Below are 19973 nucleotides of genomic sequence, written 5' to 3'. Positions count from 1 at the left end.
ACAAAATACACAACACCCATTGTACAGTTTTAATGTATACTAACTAGTTTTGTTATATATGACAGTTTCAATTCTGAACATTTGTATTTAATTTAACTTATAGTTAAAAATAGTTTTTACGCAAACACTACTAAAGCATAAAAAATATATTGTGGTTGCACTACGTACATAACAACATGTGCTTAGTTTCGATATAGGGAATTCACCCATAGGCTAAAACAAATTTAAGGAAAAGCTGGTTTGTTTTAAAATTTCGTTTAGTTCCTCATACGTTATCATGTCGAAATCCGTCGTCGTTCTCTGTTTATCTGGTAGAAGAAGAACCGTCAAGTTCACTCCAAATTTTACCATTGTGCAGGTACGTATATGTGATGATTTTCTGAACACAGCAAGATGATGCCGTTAAAACATCTTAAGTTTGCTTTTTAAAATTAATTGTGTCACTTGCATGCTTTTAGATTTTAGAAGAAGTTTGCAAAAAAGAAAATCTCGATCCTGCATGTCATGAATTGAGGTGACTAATGCTATTGTAAATGTAGAAGTATATCTACCGTATTTGGTGCTTGTGAAGAATCCTCCTCTTTTGTGTTTTTGTCCTCGGGCAAGACACTTTACTGCAATTTCTCTAACTTATTGGTAACCAACAGGTTGTCGAAATTGTCAGCCATGTATAAAAAAATAAAAAAGATCCAAAAAATATTCACCCACAAAGTAACATACATACATGGTAACTCGTAAGCTGGCCCGAGGTGTATAAACACCCACGTGTGTTATAACGACTGTCATTTTTTTACAGAAATGGTCGATCAGTTGTTGATCGTTCGTTACCATGGCGATACACCAACCTACCCAACAATGCAAAACTTGAACTGTTTGAATCCAAACAAACAGAAGGTGTTTCTGATGTGAGAATTGCCGTACAACTGGACAATGGTCATCGCTTACAAGGGACTTTTTCTTCCCCATCTACATTGTTGGCAATTGTTCAAAACTTTTCTGAAGAAATTAAAAAGTAATTTTTGGGGCAATTTTTTTTTTGTTTGAATAGATGAGGATTTTTAAATTGATTTCCTATGTAGTAGTATGTAGGCAAAAACTTTACTTAAATTCTTGTGTGCAAAGAAAATATGTAGCATTTTTTTCTAAATTATAAAAAAAATGCAGTTTTAGGGGCAAAATAATCCTAAAAATATAAAAATGTTTTATTTTAATTTTATTAGGCAGTTACCAGAAGAGCATTTGAAAACTCCATCTGTCGTTTACATGAGACAAGAAATAACTGGGGAAGGACTTTTGTCAAAGTCAACTCTTAGGCAACTTGGAATTGTAAAAGGAAGTGCATTGTTGAGGTAATTTAATTTTTTTCATTTCACAATAAATACACAAAGGTTTAGCACCATTTAAAATTGATTTATGAAAGTTGTGTATTTAAAATTTATTTTTAAATTTTATCACAGTTGATTTTGCTTCAGTGCCTCAGTGGTATATTAAGTGCACTAACATTTTGTTACCACTTTAAATGGAAATATATTTAACAAGGTAAAAATGGTTACATATATTTCAATTTTTGACTGGTTAATTATGAAAATATAAAATAACAGATATTAACTGCACTAACATTTATTTTTCGGAGGTATTTTCCGGAAGTAATGGATATTTAGATGGTAAATTATAAAAATAAAAATCTAGTTTAATGTTCAAAATACTCCCAGGCTTTCATACAAAGAGCAAGAAGCTTCCACATCTGATCAATCTTCATCCCATAAGTCCTCCGATCCTCCATCCTCCTCTTTCTCCCAACCTCCAGTTGTTGAAAAAAAATTTTCAGAACCAAAAGTGTTCAAAAATAGTGATGACTTAAAAAACATCAACATAAAAGACGACCCAAAACCAGCATCACCAAGCGATCCTCCAATTACAGAAAACTCCTCCGTTTCTAGTATGAGCGTGGGATCAGTTTATAAGAGCACAAGTGATGCGAGTATGATGAGTCTTCCAGATATAGTGTCTGATCCGGATACAGCGGATGTTAAAGAACAACCTTCCACGAGCAAGGTAAAAAGAAAGGTGTGTTGCGCGATGTTGCATTTTGTAATTTTTTTGACAAATAAAAAAAAATAATAGTTTGACCTTTGCTGTTACATTTAGATCACATTTAAATTTTGATTTGTTGTTGGTATGCCATTTTAAGGCTTATGCATGTTAAATGGCTCAATTTTACCCATGGAAAATTTTAAATTGCAAGTGTAATCAAAGCATGTGATATGACTGTATAAGTAAATCTTTATATGTGATCACATCCATGTATAAGGTATTGTGTGTATGTAGGTGTCTGAAGATGGTAATTCTACAACAAAAAGAATAAAAACTGAGGAAAGTGAGTCACCAGAAGAGACCTCATATCAAGTTGATCTTTCTAATTTCAAGGTTTGAAATAATATTATAGTACTGTAGGGGAAGATAGGACAACTTTAGTGTATAATATCCAAATATCCTGATTGTGTTTTAAATATTTAACAATGGTTTTTGGGAGTCGTGAGGATACAGTTTTATATTTCTTTGAAAGTTCTTTGTTTACTACCAATTGGTACGAGAAAAATAGAATGAAAAGGTGTCACATCTTCCCCCACTCCACTATATCATCATCTTATAAATGTAAAAAATGTTACCAGAATTGCAACAAAATTCTAAGTCTGGTGTAATGAATGCAATTATTTCAATGAAAAATATTACGTTAAGTTTGTTGCTTACGTAATTTTAATTACTTCGGTATTTTCATCAAAAACCATTTAACGTTTAGTTTCCGGAAGAAAGCAAAGGGCAGTCACTTTATGACTCAGCATCTTGTTCATACAACGAGTCAGCGCTTTCCGAACCATGTGATCGGCAAGAAGTATTGTTTTTGGAAAAAGGACAAAACACACAATCAAGTAATTAAATTATTTTTTTACATTCCATTTATTTAAACTTTTGATGGTTTCAATTTTACAACATAACTTTTGAAAATGAAGACCAGTATGTATCATACATATACATGGGCTGCTATGTTTATAATGAAAATATTAACCAGTTCAATGTAGCAGGAAACCCCTAAGATAAAATAATAAAACGTTCTTAAACCCAAGAGAGCAATGTGTCTTCAAAAAATTATATCATCCTAGTATTTCAGGAACTTATATTCCAAATCATAACATTTTTTACTTTATTTAGATGAAGAAGTAGATGACAAGTTTTTTGAAGTGACAGTTGAAGATGTACGGAATATGATGGCAGATTTGCAACAGGAACGGTTAGTTTGATTAATCATTTATATACGTCTTTTTGATTATGGTAGCAAAGATTGAAAACTGTTCAAAACAAAAAGACAGGATATATAACGACAAAACAACAGTTGTTAAAACGCGCTTACAGTTAATACATAATTGAATTTAATAAGAAGAAAGAGGCGTGGTCGCCACACCTAGCTGCAATAAATTGAATCCCTGCATGTTCTACATTTAATATTTGTGTCCTAGCAAAAAACACGAAAGCAAGGAGTTGCTAACTGAAGAAATAAGAAAAGCAAGGAGATTGGAAAAAGCATCAAAATACCCCAAAGTTATTGTTAGGGTTATTTTCCCATCTCGTCATGTCTTGCAAGTGAGTTACTACATATTTATTGCAATGTATTAACTACTTTAATATTATAATAAAGTTTTATGTATTGTATTTTATATATATTTATTTTTTTTGTCACATTAAAACCAATGACTCAATGACAATAGTTTCAATAGTTTGACAATTGTAAATTTTATGGAATTTCTTTAATTTTCAGGCAATGTTTAACCCCTTAGAAACTATGAAGGAACTCTATGCTGTAGTGGAAGAACATGTCTCTCAATCATTTTATTTATGTAAGTACATTTAATCTATCCAAATTTGTTTTTTTTTTGTGTAAAAAAGCCTCCCAAAAACTATCACCCACAAGTTCATCCGTTTTATAATGACTGTCTTTGCCACGCGAGGCTAAATATGTTACCTTATTAAATTTCACGTCTTTTTCAGACACATCACCGCCGAAAGAAATTCTAAAAGACAAAACTGTGACACTGTTTGAAGTAAGTGATTTTTATTTTCCGAAAAAATGTTTCTAAAATTTTTCCTTAGGCAGGATTTGCTCCTGCTGCTAGAGTCTACATCAGCGCTAATGCTTCATCAACACAATTGCTTCAGGAATCTTCTTTGGAAAAGGTAGAAGATGCAGATGTTGCTAATATGAGCTTAGCTTGGTAAGTAGAAATTTCATGTAATACTACAAAAACGTAACAGACAAAAAATCAAACCGATTGTACAATAAAAGATATATATTTTTCACCGAAATGGCATCATCAGTCTTAAGATTTTAGACAAAATATGTATCTCTTTCATTAGGCAATTGGTTGGATTTGTGTTTTACCTGTTACGCTTTTGTAATATTGGATCTTTACTGTATTTCTGAATTGTTTAACTGTAAGAGCATCAGATCAGAGTCAGATCACACAATTTATTTTGATGTTTTACTAAAACTATATCTGCAGTGTTTTCAAAATCCCCAACAAGACAACAGCTGCGACTTCTAAAAACAAAGAGGAAAAGTTAAAAAAAATTCTAAAAATCGGTAAAATGAAATAATTTTTTTTTTGTAAATTTTCCAAAATCCTAATTTAAACCTTACCAGGAAAAAGTTGAAATTTCGCATGTGAATGGTGTTTCAATGCTCCAAATCTGCAGTACAACTGTTCTTATAATACAAAACTTATTCTCACTAAGCTGTTGTAATTTTTGTTAAAGCTGTTGTAATTTTAAATTTTATTAAGCTGTAAAAATTGGAGGACAGTAGCCGTAGATCCAAAACAGTAAAACTTTTTTTCTTTTTCCAGTTGGAAAAAGATACAGATAGAAAGAAATGTTTTGGACAGTATCGTTTAAAAAATAATGCTCGAATAAAAACACAGTTGCAGAATAGAAAAGAAATAATATCAGCAAAACATTGTGAAAGAAACAAGTAAAATTATTGCTGGTGTTGAACAGCAGATAACCATTTGCAGAACTCGGGAATTGATTTTGTTGGCATGTTACGCGTGAGTGATTTTACTCTAAGATTACGGTCATCAGTGAGCAAAACTGTGGAGCATGAGTTGTTTTTTTTCGTTTTTTCTTCATATTTTTCACAACACATGAGAATTAAATCATCATTTGTGCCCTGTGTGTTTTTAAAGTGCTGATTAATTTAAACAGATAGGTTAAACTAAGCATCTAGCTTTTTAGTAAACATTTACATAATATAACACAAACACACAAAAATTCAAACAAAATATAACTGACTTCTTTTAAAAGTAAGTGGGTTACCATAAAACAAACTTTTATTCTGAACGAAAGAATGTAACTTACTTTATCTTCCCATGGCCGGAAACGACAGTCGTTATAACGTGGGTGTTTATACACCTCGTGCCAGTTTACGATTATTCTATTGGCGCCGTGGCGTAGTGGTTAGCGCGCCTGCCTGTAACCCAGATTTGTGTCCTTGGGCAAGACACGTAACGGCAATTGCTCCAACCCAGTGGTCACTAATGGGTTGTCCAAATTATCAACCATCATAAAAAAAATAATCACTTACAAAGTAACATACATGGTGACTCGTAAGCTGGCACGAGGTGATAAACCCGTGTGATAACGACTGTCGTTTTCCGGCTACGCAAGGATAAAGTAAGTTACATTCATTGTAACAAAAAGCTATCTTCCTATTTTTGCTTACTCAAATCAAATTTAGCCACTACAAACCTTGTCACTGTAATGGTCTTGGCTTCTGAATGAGATTGTATCGAGCGCAGAACCTTGGTTAGTAAGAGCACGCAAAGCAACGTGTCGTGATGTAAATTTCTCTTGTATGAAACGAAGAGATGCGGCAGCATTCGCATGAACACGCCGGTTGTGTTCAGTGTTGCCTTTACTCTCTTGTGCCAGTCCTTCTAATTCGGTCAACACTGAAATAGTGTGCAGTATGTTCTAATTAGCATTATACAAATTCCACACCTTGTTACAAAATAAATACTCAATGTATTTGTTCATCAATTACTTATTGGGAGTTACTACACAGACTAGTAGACTAACCATCTATTTCTAAACTTTTTTATGCCGTATTAGTGAAATGTGGTTCACAGTTTATTCCGATGCATTAATTTGTAAGTTAAAAAAAATCACAAAAAAATAATCAACAAAGTTACATACATGGTAGCGGGCACAAGATGTATGAACACTTGTGTTATAACGACTGTCCTTTTCCCGCCAAGTGAGGGTAAATAAGTTACATTAATTCATAAATGCCAAAATGTAATAAAACTACTTACCTACAAGACATACGCACACAATAAATTGTCCGTGTTCCATGAGATCACTTATCATATCAAGATGATCGATAAAACAATTCGTATCTGGGATCAAGCTCTTTGGAGTCACGTACATCTTCTTGTTCTTTGATCCCGCTGCATCCAGTGATGCCTTGATGAAATTATTTTTGGTCAATAATAATTTTTTTGGAAAATTATATTTGGTCAACACTATTTTTTGGAGAATTATATTTGCTCAACACTATTTTTTTTGTAAAATTATTTTTGGTCAACACTGTTTTTTTTGTAAAATTATTTTTGGTCATCACTAGTTTTTTGTATAATCAGTTTTCGTCAACACTATTTATTGTTAAATTATTTCTGTTCAACACCACATTTTTTGGAAAATTATTTTGTTCAACACTATTTTTTGTAAAGTTATTTTTTGTCAACACTATTTTTTTTTGCAAAAAATGAACCTGGATTTGGTTCCTTCTCTTCTCATGAACATCGCGGGTCCTCTGGAGTGAATCTCGATAAGCCTTCAGTTCGGAAAACTCATTTTCAGAGTCCGGCTGCTCCTCCTCGTAACTTGCATCTACGTCCTGAAGATCAGCTTCAATCTAAAGCGAAAAAAAAACAAAAAAAAATTCAAATTTTTTTTTTTAAATGTGGTCTTACGAAAATTTCTTAGAGGTATATTTGAAACATTTATTTCTTCACATAACAGGGCAACAATAGTTCCAATAGCCTGGGTGTTCGGTTTAATACACTTTGTGCTTGCTTACAAGTTACCACACTTATTGGGTGATAAATATTTTTAGAAAAGAATTTTTTTTTGAATTTGCAACTAATTTAGATAGTAGATATCAAAAATTAATAATTAAACGAATACAATGTATGTTAAAGCTTATAACAGCAGTTTAGCAATTAAAAGATAAGTTTCAACCATTCCGGTTCCAGCCCTCGTTTATACCAGAACGTTTAAACATTTAATATTAAGTATTTACCATGTCTTGATTATAACCATCATCATTTACAATGCATTCAACAGGTTTTGATTCCACCAATGCCACATATCTGAAAAATATTTAGAAAAAAGACATTATATATAAGAACATTACATTCAAAATTTTAATTTCTTATTTGATGATTATAAAATTTTTATCGAGTAACATTACAAAAATCAAATAACATTGAATCGAAAAATGTTATATTTTTCAATTTTTTATTATAATTTTTTTGCTCCTTGTTTACAAGCAAGCACTGGTTCTATTAAATCCATATATATCTCTTCAATACTCTATTAAGTAGAACTTATGTTTTGCTGCTAATAAATGCGCAGCAAAATATTCAGTAGCACTTGGTATATAGAGGAGTTACATTACATTCTGTTTCATGAAAAATTATATTCCTATTTTTATTGCAATTTTTTTGATCAAAAAAGAAATACCATTACAAAAATCAGCGAACATTACATTTCGTTTTTTATAAAATTTTATTATTTTTTTTTTCTAACATTTTTTTTTTTAATTTTTTATTTTTCTAAAATTTTTTTATTATTACATTCTTTTTATTATTACATTTTTTTTACCTTCCTTGTTTAAAAGCAAGCAGTGGCTCCTCCATCCCACAGAGGTACTCCAGGAAGTCTCGGATGAGATTAAGCCGGACACAATCCTCAACATCGCTCCCTCCCGCTTCATTGTTCATCACGAACCTTGTTTCGCTCTCCGAGTTTACGAGCGGAGAAAATCCCGACATTTCGAAATCCTCCGCGAGACTCACCTTTAAATAAATAAATATTAAAATATTAAAAATAAAAAGTTATATAAGTAGGAAAATAAATAAATATCAAAATGTTAAAACAAAAAATTACAGATACTTATAAAATAACCATTAAAAAATAGAACCACTTCAAAAAATTTTTGGTATTTTTTAAGAAACCCATACTTTTACTTATAATAAAAAAATCGAAAATTTACTACAGGGATTTTTTTACAACAATTTACTTGTTGTTTCACTTGTGTGTATCTTAAATAACTGGGATTATGAAGTTTACCTCCACTAAGTCATGATGGTTGTCCATAAAAGTTCGAACGGAAAATTGTTTGTCGTCACTGCATAACCAATCACATAACGCAGCAAGATTGTTCCATAAATCAATCGACCTGTGGATTTTTAACATAAAAATTTTTTTTGGAATAAAAAACAAAAAAATATTTTTACCAAAAAAAATATATATATATTTTTACCCAAAAAATATTTTCAACAAAAAAATTATTTCCAATAAACACTTACCTGTCGTCCACTATAGGTGGTTGAGGGTACCAGATATCTCGGTTTGAAAACAACCAATCACAGCAGAGTTTGAAAGAAGGAAGAATCACACTAAGTTCTTTACATGACGACGGAACGAACCCAAGTTCAGGGTCAAAGGTTAAGGAGGTGAGACAGGTCGTGACCTCTTTGGTTATCATAGCAACCATGTCAAGGGTGATTTGCACAGCACACATCATGCTGCTAGAATTCTCTGTAACGAAGAAAGTATATGAGTGAGTAAAAAAAAGTCCAACCAATTGTATAATAAAAATAAATTCATATAAATGGCGTCGCTAAAACACTGTTTTTCGGCAAATTATTTTTGGTCAACACTATTTTTTTGTAAATTAATTTTGGTCAACACTTTTTTTTAATTTTTGCCAACAGTCAACACTAAAACAATATGCACGATGATGTATACAAGCCTACCATTGTGGTGTTTCTGCTGTTGGTCAAACACACTAAAGTAATTGATTGCCATCACATGTTGTAAGGTCTGGCTGTTTATAAGCGGTGGGCGACACTGTAGAGCCTGTAGATTAAATTAGATTATAAATATCAGTATTTGGCTAATTTTGTCGTATTAAACTGTGGGGTAAGAGGGGGCACCTTTAGCACATAATATCCAAATATCCATTTAAAAACGGTCCATGGGAGTCATGAGGATATGGGTTTAGAATTCTTTAAATGTTTCTTTGTTTTTTACCGGATGGGACGAGAAAATAGAATAAAAATGTATCCCACCTTCCCCACCCTACTATGTGTTAAAGCGATTTATCTAAAGTAGCTTTTTGAAATATACATTACATAATCCACTAAATATAGTCATCAATCATTATATGCAGCTAAATGAATTAGTGAGAATACTGCAGAGTGTATATAGCTATTGCATTAATACTCAAAAGCAGAAGAAGACATGGCTGTCAACATGTAATGCTTAAGTTACTTAATGTAAGCAGAGGAAACATACTTGTATATATAAACATAAAAAAGAAAATACGTAACACTATATATATATATATATAAATAAAGAAAAATAAGTAACACTATATTATATTATGTACATAATATATATATATTTTTTGTTTTCTTATGTGTATATTATAAGTATACTGGTACATACTTTTTTAGGTATTTGAGTTTTAAGTATTTTTTTTACGTTTAGTTAAACAAAACATACCTGTTGAAACAGATGAAGAACTTTTTGCTTTAATTCATGAAAAGATTCAAAACCAACTCTCGTGAAAAGTTTTCCGTGAATGTTAATGAACATGAGACTAAACTGCTTCATGATCTGAGTTTTAATATAATGAAATTTTAATCTGAACTGGATGATATTGTAAACTTTAATAATACATCATGACTAAGTGCTTTAATTTAATAAGGTTTACATTTTTCAAAAATGTCAAATTGTTGCATGAATGTATCGGACAAAATCGTAGTTTTACAATGCACAAACGCAGAGTTTATGGGTTCAAGGCTTGCCACTGCTACTTTACAGGCGAATGTGTCCCTGGGCAAGACCAGACACTTAACAACAATGGTACTCACTAATATAAAAGAATTCCCCCCTTCTCTCCTAAATAAAATCACAAAAAAAAACAAGCACCTACAAAGTTACATACGTGGTAACTCGTAAGTTGGCACGTGGTGTATGAAACAGAAAACCTGTGTTATAACGCCTGCTGTTTTCCGACCACACCAGGATAAAGTAAACTGCATTCACTCAATCCTTAGAATGGAATGAAATAGAAAACAAAAATCAAATAAAAATGAAGAAAAAAACTTCACGTACCTCAGATGGAGTCAAGGAAGACAAAGAGAGTTTTTCAATATCAGGAGTAAGATCTGCTGGCTCTTTGGATGTTGCTGATGTTTTAGATGATGCAGATGACTCTTGTGGATGGGAGGAGCCTGGTTTGCACCAAATCTGCATCGGATTGTTTCCTCTGGATGTGAGGAAAAAATTTCATCGATCGCAAAGATGTTCATAAATTTTACATACAAAGAAATTTATTTTTATGATAAGGATAAATAATTGAATATACAATAGATAAATAGTAGGTTGGGTAAGATGTATTTATAATTATATAGAAATAGAATTAACAATTTGTGTATAATGTATTACGGTGAGGGAGAGATGAGACATCTTTACATTCTATTTTATTGTTCCTTTTTGTAGTAATTGTTCCTTTTTGTAGTAAACAAAGAACATTCAAAGAATTATAAACCATATCCTCACTACTCCCATAGAGCGATGTTAATTGTTTAAAACACAATCAGGATAATTAGATATTATGTTCTAAAGGTGTCCCATCTTACCCCACAGTACAATATTACAAACATGTCACAAAACAACTGTTTTATACGTTATGTTATAAGAAGAAGTTTAAACTTACTTCGATTTAGTTGCTTTATTTTCTTGATCAGAAACTGTTGTTTTTTGATTCTTTGAACCTTCTTTTCTTCGTGTATATTCAAGCTGTATGGAAAATTATAAATGAAAATAACTTAAAATGATTTACATTTGCATGTTATACCAACCTTTTTAAGCAGCTTTGCATTTATTTAGTTTTTCAGTGAAAAGTATTTTGATTTTTAATAACTTGAAATAGAACAAACAAATTTTCGAAAACCATAAACACAAAACATCTTAAAATAACTGATAATGATTTATGTCAGATTTTTTGGTCAGATTCAGTACAAACAAGACAACCTAAAATTTTGACCTGATTTTATCGCAAATGTTTTGGTTTAGAAACTAAAACTATTTTCAGTGTTACGTTTCAAATGAGAAAAAAATTTTAGATGAAAATAAAAATGACATAGAAATGACCTATAATATTTGTAAAGTCAATTATAAATAAACAATTTTAGTGTTAATAGACCTCGTGCCAGCTTAAGAGTTACCATGTATGTTACTTTGTGAGTGTATTTTTTATTTTTTATGTATGGCTGATAATTTATACAACAACTGGTGATCACTGGGTTGGAGCAGTTGCCGTTAAGTGTCTTGCCCAAGGACACATACACCCACAATGGTAGCAACGAGCGTTGAAAACATTACCTCTAGGATATAGACGTGCGCACTAACCACTTTGCCACGGTGTGGTTCAATCTAGTGCAAACTTTCAGGGTACACCTGCCCACCCTGCCACCCCAGGTTTGGCGCCTATGACTGCATACCTTTCTCCTTGCATCATCAAACAGAGCAATTAGACTTTCCCTTGCAGTGAGAATAGGGTTGCCAATGGTAGCTAAACTACGTGCATAGTAATACACAGCGTCGAGCTTTCGCCGCGTACGAACTGCCAGGATTGCCAGTTGATTGTATGGTCGGCCGTTACGAGGTTCCAATGCTCTCGCTTGCATGTACCAACTAAGAAATAAATTCAACTGAAATTGGTTGAGTTTCTTGGACAAGTGGTGCAGTGAAACTTTAAAAACAAATTTTTTATACCTTTTAAAATACACGTTTTGGAGACCTTTTTAAATACAAATTTTGGAGACCTTTTTAAATACAAATTTTGGAGACCTTTTAAAATACAAATTTTGAAGACCTTTTTAAATACAAATTTTGGAGACCTTTTAAAATACAAATTTTTGGTGAACTTAAAAACCAAAATTGACCCAAAATATTATTATGACAAAAGTATGCAACTGCAATTTAATGAAAAATTTGCTGTTGTCTTATTGTTAAGATTCGCTGCTTTAAACAGCTATTCTTCCATGTAGGTAAGGTTAGGTAAGTGCAGTGTAAACATGACCTGAGATTGAGACTAGACTTGGCTAAAAGGGGCCAGGACTTAAATGAATTTTTTTTTTAGACAAAACTGAATGTTAGCTCATTTTACATTGGGTATAACAGCCATGCATTTTAACCAATGTTTTTTTTACATAATTTTAAATATAGAGAATTATAGCAACTATCTAGTTACATCTTTTTTGTCTATTTCTTGTTTGAACCAATATGATCTTCTTTATTGTAATCATAAAAAAACTCAAAAAACTATGCAAGCGCAAATTATATTAAAGTTACAGTTAAACAAAATACCCCCTAACTTACTTCCTTGCCCTTCCAAAGTTGTTTGAATCATTAGCATTCTCCTTGTACCTTGTGATGTCACCAAGACAAATTAATGATCTTTGTACGCTCATGATCGCAAACTTTGTCTGCGGGATTTTGAACATTAGTGTGTTTAGATGAACTAATTAACGTAACTCAATACTCTCACGTGATTGTGCAAGGACCATCGTTCTAACAAGAGTGTTCTGTTTTATACACCCCCGGCCAGCTTACAAGCTTCCACTTATGTAATTTTGTGGATGATTATGTTGTTAAAAGTTTTTTTGTCTTTATATATGGCTGACGTAAAAATTTAACAGCGTGTCAAAAAAAAAATAAAACACTCGTTTACAATAACGTTGAAAGTTTCATAATAACATGAAAAAAATGCTGTAAAAAAAATAATTTTTAAGTAAAACCAATATTGGTTGTATTGTTTTGGCATCAAATTAAGTACCCACCCTTTTCCCAGCTTGCTTGTGTACAGAGCGAGCCACAGTCGGATTACGCAACATCTCCTTTATACTGAAGCGATAAGTTTGTTGCAGTCCAGACACCAAGTTTTCATAGAAAGCAACTGCCTGCCAAAACCATGTTAGAAAAAGTAAGAATTTAACCGGATGTCATAATATATAGTAGGGTGGGGAACACCTTTAGCATATAATATCCAAATATTGATTGTGTTTTAAACAATCATTTACTCTCCCGTCCGAAATACAAGCAATTAGCAAAATTCTTGCTGGAATAGCTAAAATACAAGTATAACCTAATGGAGTTAAATTATAATTCAAAGCAGTAGCTCTTTACCAAAAGTGCTGACACTTAAAAAAGTTTAAAAATCAGTGATATTCTGTTCACATTCAGCAAACTTACAGTTTACAAACCAGTAGGTATTCTCTCGAAAAAAATACAAAATTTTTTTTGAAAATTTTTTAACAAAGAACATGTTGTGAAAAGAGTGTGTAGCCTCTCAAAATATAGTAAAATATTGGAAACAATAAAGCACAAACCTGGTCAAGGATAAGTATTAAAAGATCTTTCAGTTCAGTTTTCTCATCTTCAGTACACGAAGCAATTTGTTCTCGGAGTTTTTCAATAACCTTTGACAAAATTTTAAATTCAATAATGCTTATATAAATGGGCAATCCTGGCCTAAATCCTATCATTTAGAACCCATGGCATGCCACGCTGTGGGACCTCACCCACATGGAATAGAATGACTATACAAATTCAGTTTACTGGTTACTATATATATATATAAAATATTTACATATTATTATTGAAATTATTGTTTAAATGTAAAAACTTATTGCTTTCAAGGACAAAAACAAGCTTTTTAGTCACATTGAAGCAACTACTATCAGAAAATTATTATTTCTCAAAAATCTAGATCAGAAATATGAACTTTTTAGTTAAAAATAAGGTAAAATAATTCCTAACCTGATGAAAGACATTCTTCCAGAGTGTTTGCTCCACATTATGTTTTGATGCTGTTTCAATGTCAGTGAAGATAAGACTCTCATAAATTTGCTTTAACTTATTCCTGGAGGTAGTTCATGTGTCAAAATAAACAAAACCAATATATATTAGGGTGGGGGAGACGGAACACCTTTAGCATAATATCCAATTATCCTGATCGTGTTTTAAACAACTAACAATGGTTCATGGAAGTCTGGAGAATGCGGTTTTTTAACTCTTTGAATGTTCTTTGTTTACTAACAAATGGGACGAAAAATGGAATGAAAATGTGGCCCATTTTTTCCCACCCTACTATATTAAGTTGTTCAATGGTACAGCTGTGTATGTTGTTTAAGAAAAGAAATATGTTGGTACTCAACTCAAGATTTTAACACAACAGTTAACTCTTATAACTAGTTTCTCTTTCTGTACAGATTTGCTTTATTCACTAACTTAAATAAAATTATTTAATGTAATATTAACATGGTTCTACACTTTGCAAAAGAACGCCACTAAAAAAAAATAAAAAAAACTTTCAAAAAATATCTACGAGGTTTTTGTGAATCTGAACAACTTACCTTGACTTTCGAAGTATCTCGGTAAAATTCTTCATTGTGAAGTCACTATTCGATAACAATGAACTTATCGCTGTTTCATGTTTTTCTGCTTCAGCAAGCATGGTCACGCATGACTGACGACGGATGTTGGTCATGTGATCAGCAATCAGCGCTTCTTCTTGTTCTTTCTGCAGATTGTGGATTAGTTAAATGAATGAATGAGTGAATGTAACTTATTTACCCTTGCATGGTAGGGGGGGCAGTCGTTACAACACAGATGGTACATCACATAGTTTTAGGGCAGTCGTTTAAACACAGATGGTACATCACATAGTTTTACTTTTTTCTAAACTACATGCTTGCTAAGCAAACCAGTTTTAAGCCTAAATTACCTAGTGTGAGGTATCCAATCACGTATAAAATATTTATTTAATTTGAAAAAATGCACTTTAAAATTTTCAGTAAAACTACACACCATGAAATTTTCAGTAAAACTACACGCCATGGTTACCTGTTGTTGTTGTTGTTTCCTTTGTTCCATCTCATAAGCGTACTTATCATTGCTCTTCCATGCCTCCGGTGGAACAGGTGATGGCATAAAGTAGTTAGATGGTCGAGTAGGTGGTACGTAACTGAAATATTTAAATTAAAACATTAAAATAAAAACTGTAAAATATTGACTGTTTTTAAATGTATTTTGGAAAATATTATGGTTTAATTTAAAATCCTGGTTTAAATTATAAACAAAAACAATTATTGTGTAAAAACAACTGTTTACTCACACTTGATTAGTGTTGGTTGTTGCATCATAGAGGGTTCTTTGTCTTCTGCCATCCAGTGGTAAGTTACGAGGGTTTGGAGCAGGAAAACGGGGACTTGAAAAATATTCCTTAAAAAAAGTTTTTTTTTACATTTTCATTGGACGATTGGCTCATTTCAACTTTAAAACTAGTGTTTTTTTTTATCCAGTCTCTAAATAAATTCAGTAGCAAACAGACTCAACAAAAACACTGCAAAAAGTTCATTTATCAAACAAGACACCACTTTTTTTGATTTGTTCGTAGAAATTTTAACAATATTTTCAACACATAACTCGGGACAAATTGTTTTGAATTTCTGCTGTTGTAACATCTACCTACACACCTGATTGTAAACTGGAATATTTTCATTCATTTTATCCACTTTAACACAACCCCTTCGATTTGATTTGACCAGTATTGGAGTATCAGGGTTACTGGGGTCGTATAATTTCTTCTTTTGATTCAACTGAAAAAAAAGAGATGTTTAAACAATAATACATACAGATTCTTAAAGAAACTTTTAGAAGAATGTGTATAAAATGTTTATTTTACACCTCTACTTTTTTGTTACCATTAGAAGTTTAACTTAAAAATAATTAAACATGAATTGCTCGTTGTTTGTCTACTAGGTGTAGCGACCAAGTTTCTTTCTTCCATTTAAATGTTAAAATGTCTTTAACAGTTACCGTGTTTTAAAGCTGTTTTTAGTCTCTATATTCTATCTTTTGGTTTTTAGTAATTTTGAATAATTGCCATCGTATTTAAAGAAAAAATATAAGCTTTTATGTAGGCTTTTATTAATACTACTATTACTTTCTTTGTTTTAACATTTTTTTCATAAACCCAGTTTTTTTAGTAAAACAGACAAGTTTAAAACTAGTGTTGTATTTTTCCGTTTTTCAGTGTTTTAAAAAAAAAATTGTAAAATCGAAAAAAAAATTTTGTCCACCTGTTGCCTGGATGTTTCATTCTCAGTGTTGGATGCGGATGTTCCATCCTCTTCCTCTTCATTGCTTATTGATACCGGGTCATCCATATAACATGGACGACCTGAATGAGGAACTTTGTTGGTTGGTTTTTCACGTAACTCGACAGATTTGCGACTTTTTCTTTTCTTATCCTGCAATAAATGTAACATTGGTATAAATTTATAAAAAAATATGTATTCGCATGTGGGGGGAAAATGATAATCGTTTAAACTCATAATCGACCATTAGGTTACAGCAGTTGCCAAAGGGCTTGCCCAAGGACAGATACGTCCACTGGTCCACATGTAACATTTGCAGCATGATCATAATAATGCATTTGTTCTGTATGCAGTCTATGAAATAATAAAGCTATTGCTGCATTTGTAATATCTATTGCAGATGGGAAGATACCAACAACTCTACCCGAAAGTGATGCAAAATGATACTCATTCAATGCCTTTGACTATTATATTACATCTTCAAAAACAGGCAGTGGGCACTTAACTGTTGGTGGTAAGTTAAACTTCCATGCCATTTACGTAACCACAGTGACACATAGTGAATTTATGTAAGGTTGAGAAATCTAGGATTTAGGTACGAGTTGGCCCCTTAAACCAACACACTGTTACAGACATAGTTGGTATACGGACTGTTTCTTATGAAACAAATTACAATTTACTGCCGTGTTATACAGTGTATATAGTTTCAAATAATTTGTATAAACAACATAAACAACCTGTTTCCGATTTTGCGGTTTTGGTTTTTCTTCCACAAAGATCTCTCCTGTCGTTTCAGTATGTGGCTAACAACAAATACGATAAAGGGAATTGTAAGGAGTTAGGACTATTTAAAAATATTTAGCAAAACAATAATAATATACTCATATACAGTGTTACTTAATTAAATATGAACTTAATATTATAATACTTAATATTAAAGAGCAAAATACTCATGTTCATAAAATAACATAATTTTTATTTATCTCCTTAAAATTGGTAGCGAAGATCATGTTATTTTCACAGCAAAACAGGGAATCAACAGCAAAACAACAGTTGTTTCAACACGATATGGATAAAGAATGTGCGAAAAAAATTTCTACCTCATGTTGTTGCTGATTATCACACTGTTGGTCTATTTCACTCCAAGGTTCAAACAACCGACTATGATTGTAATTATCCCATTCTAACTCATCTGTTTTCTCACTGACATGGAAAAAAAAAACACTTTTCAAAAAAGGTTCGAACCGGATTTTAAAACCACCAAAAATAAATGGTAGCCGGATACTTGTAAATTCCATTTTATAGTATAGTAGGGTGGGTGAAGATGGGACACCTTTAGCACACAATATTTAAATATCCTGATCATGTTTTAAACAATTAACAACGGTCTATGGAAGTCGTAAGAATACGATATTATATTTCTCTGATTTTTCTTGATTCACTACTAAATGGGACGAGAAAATAGAATGAACAGGTGTCCCATCTTCCCCCACCCTACTATATATGTCCTAAGTCCTATAACAAAACATGCCGTGGGACCTAAGAGATAAGACCGAGCCTAAGTTTTCACGACGCACGAATTAAACAAACACAACAAAAAAAAACTACACACAGCAAAATATCAATAAAAGTTTCTAGTCCAACTCAAAAAACACAAAAAAAAACAACAAGTTACCATCTAAACTTAACCAAACCAACGACTCTTAATCTTACCCAGCTCCATCATTAGAAGTTGAGCTCAGATGACGAGTATTTCCCATCCTACGATGATGACGAGCGAGGTATCCTTCCTCCATGTCAGATGACTCATCACTGTTTTCCTCCGGACTCTTCCTGCTTCTGTGGTTCGCGTCTCTCCTTTTTCCTTCTCTTCTTCTCCTGCCTACAATGAATATGTAACCCAAAATATAGGTACTGGCAGTTTTTGCATATATGGAATAACACAAATTATATATATATAGTGCAGCTGTAACTGAAGAAATGAGCTGATTTTTTCAATTTGTAACCCCAAAAATGGAAAATAAATTAAAATTTAAACCATTACCACTACTACAATAAACCATACAAAACTGTTACAAACATTTATACAGAAGTGCTCATTTCAGTAACATTGATACAGACATCATAAACTCACGATCGGAGGTTGGTTTTCTATCCTCATTCACTTTCTTTTTGTCTCCAGATGCAGATACTTCTCGTCCAGCTGATTTCAGATCTTTTTGGGTTTTGTGGGAGCTCTGAGCGTTTCTAAAAGCATAAGTTTATTGCTGATTTAATACTTTGACTCAATAAAACCAAACACAATCCATAATTTGTCCGGCGCCGTGGCATAGTGATTAGTGCGCCTGTCTGTAACCCAGAGGTAATGGGTTCAAAGCTTGACGCTGCTACCATATTGGGGTACGTGTCCTTGAGCAAGACACTTAACTGCTATTGCTCCAACTCAGTCGTCAGGCTCGTCACTGATGGGTTGTTCAAATTATCAGCCATACATAAAAAAAAGAAAAAATCCAAAAAAATAAGCACTTACAAAGTAACATATATGGTAACTCGTAAGCTAGTACGAGGTGTTAAACTTGTGTGATAATGACTTCATTTTCCCGCCATGCGAGAATAAAGTAAGTTACATTCATTTATTCAGTTTGGAATATTATCTACCTAACAAAAAAATATTTATGGTGTTTTAAAAAAGTTTACAAAATCCTTACTAGTTATTAAGTAATATAAAGTACAGTAATATTACGAAGCTGCAGACACAAGATGAACATATTAATATTTACTCTGTGCTTGGATTTTCTCTACGACTCGACAATCGAGTTACACCGGGTCTATAAACTTCATATTTTGGCGATCTTGTTGGTTTCCTTTGTCTTGGCTTTTTGTCTAAAAATAAAGCAAATTGGATTTTTTTACTGAATCTTGACCAGTCTGCAGAACTTGGAAGTTCCTGGTTACTTTACAAGTCTATGCATACAGACAATAGAATGTGCAAAAATGCGCACATAGCGGACAACTAAATATTGTGGACATACTGTACATAGCAGACATGCACTAGTTAAAGGAACCGATAAAATATGCCTTGCATCGGCAAAAGTTTTTTATAAAAATCCGTATGCACAAGCTGTTATTTATTATTTACAATCTGAATCAGTAAGCTTGTACCTGTTGTCGAACTTGGTGTTATAGCTTCGTCTAATTTTTCACTTTCTTTCATTTTTTGAAGTTTTTGCTGCAAACGCCGAAGAGAGCTTTCGTTCAACGAAACAACAGGCAGTCGATCAGAAGCCATGGCAGTGTTTTTTTGGTCAAAAAATTATAATTATTTTATGAATAACATACAAAACCTGCTACACGTTTATACTCACTATATATAACTAGACATACATAGATTTAAAATCGTTGTTTTGTTATTAAAGTTATCAATACGTATTGCCAAACAGTAATAACGTAATCTTTACG

At 32.2% G+C, this 19973-nt stretch overlaps 2 protein-coding genes across 4 annotated transcripts; one reads left to right on the top strand and one right to left on the bottom strand.

The window, feature by feature from the left end:
- Window positions 1-172: 172 nt before the first annotated feature.
- On the top strand, window positions 173-4787 carry LOC149740498 (tether containing UBX domain for GLUT4-like). Of its 3 annotated transcripts, none has more exons than XR_016384390.1 (14): window positions 173-358; window positions 459-514; window positions 797-1012; window positions 1221-1349; window positions 1713-2067; window positions 2329-2427; window positions 2801-2930; window positions 3211-3289; window positions 3516-3639; window positions 3815-3893; window positions 4045-4097; window positions 4151-4268; window positions 4557-4636; window positions 4697-4787. XR_016384390.1 is itself a non-coding variant. In XM_089872155.1 (14 exons), the coding sequence occupies exons 1-14, from the start codon at window positions 278-280 to the stop codon at window positions 4705-4707; spliced, it is 1614 nt and encodes a 537-aa protein (XP_089728281.1). In that variant the 5' UTR covers window positions 173-277; the 3' UTR covers window positions 4708-4787. The 3 variants fall into 3 exon arrangements, 2 of the variants coding, with proteins under 2 accessions (XP_089728281.1, XP_089728282.1); XM_089872155.1 differs by having other exon boundaries at window positions 4147-4268; XM_089872156.1 differs by having other exon boundaries at window positions 174-358; window positions 1713-2055; window positions 4147-4268.
- A 23-nt stretch (window positions 4788-4810) lies between these two features.
- On the bottom strand, window positions 4811-19972 carry LOC149740497 (telomerase-binding protein EST1A-like). The gene is made up of 28 exons (XM_089872139.1): window positions 19677-19972; window positions 19295-19397; window positions 18649-18761; window positions 18228-18396; window positions 17615-17717; window positions 17252-17317; window positions 16497-16667; window positions 15891-16013; window positions 15530-15636; window positions 15259-15379; window positions 14769-14935; window positions 14173-14275; window positions 13743-13832; window positions 13194-13313; window positions 12733-12839; window positions 11853-12045; window positions 11066-11148; window positions 10462-10615; window positions 9847-9960; window positions 9096-9198; window positions 8646-8877; window positions 8407-8515; window positions 7939-8132; window positions 7355-7424; window positions 6824-6967; window positions 6366-6516; window positions 5800-6002; window positions 4811-5221 (listed from the first exon to the last, which is right to left on the bottom strand). Exons 1-28 carry the CDS (start codon window positions 19801-19803, stop codon window positions 5030-5032), a joined length of 3732 nt encoding a protein of 1243 aa, XP_089728265.1. The 5' UTR covers window positions 19804-19972; the 3' UTR covers window positions 4811-5029.
- Window position 19973: the final 1 nt, after the last annotated feature.

This window comes from Ciona robusta, chromosome 2, assembly GCF_009617815.1.
Source record: "Ciona robusta chromosome 2, ASM961781v2".
Lineage (NCBI taxonomy): Eukaryota > Metazoa > Chordata > Ascidiacea > Phlebobranchia > Cionidae > Ciona > Ciona robusta.
Note: the sequence above shows the minus strand (reverse complement) of the source record. Positions and strands in the feature narration are given on the sequence as shown.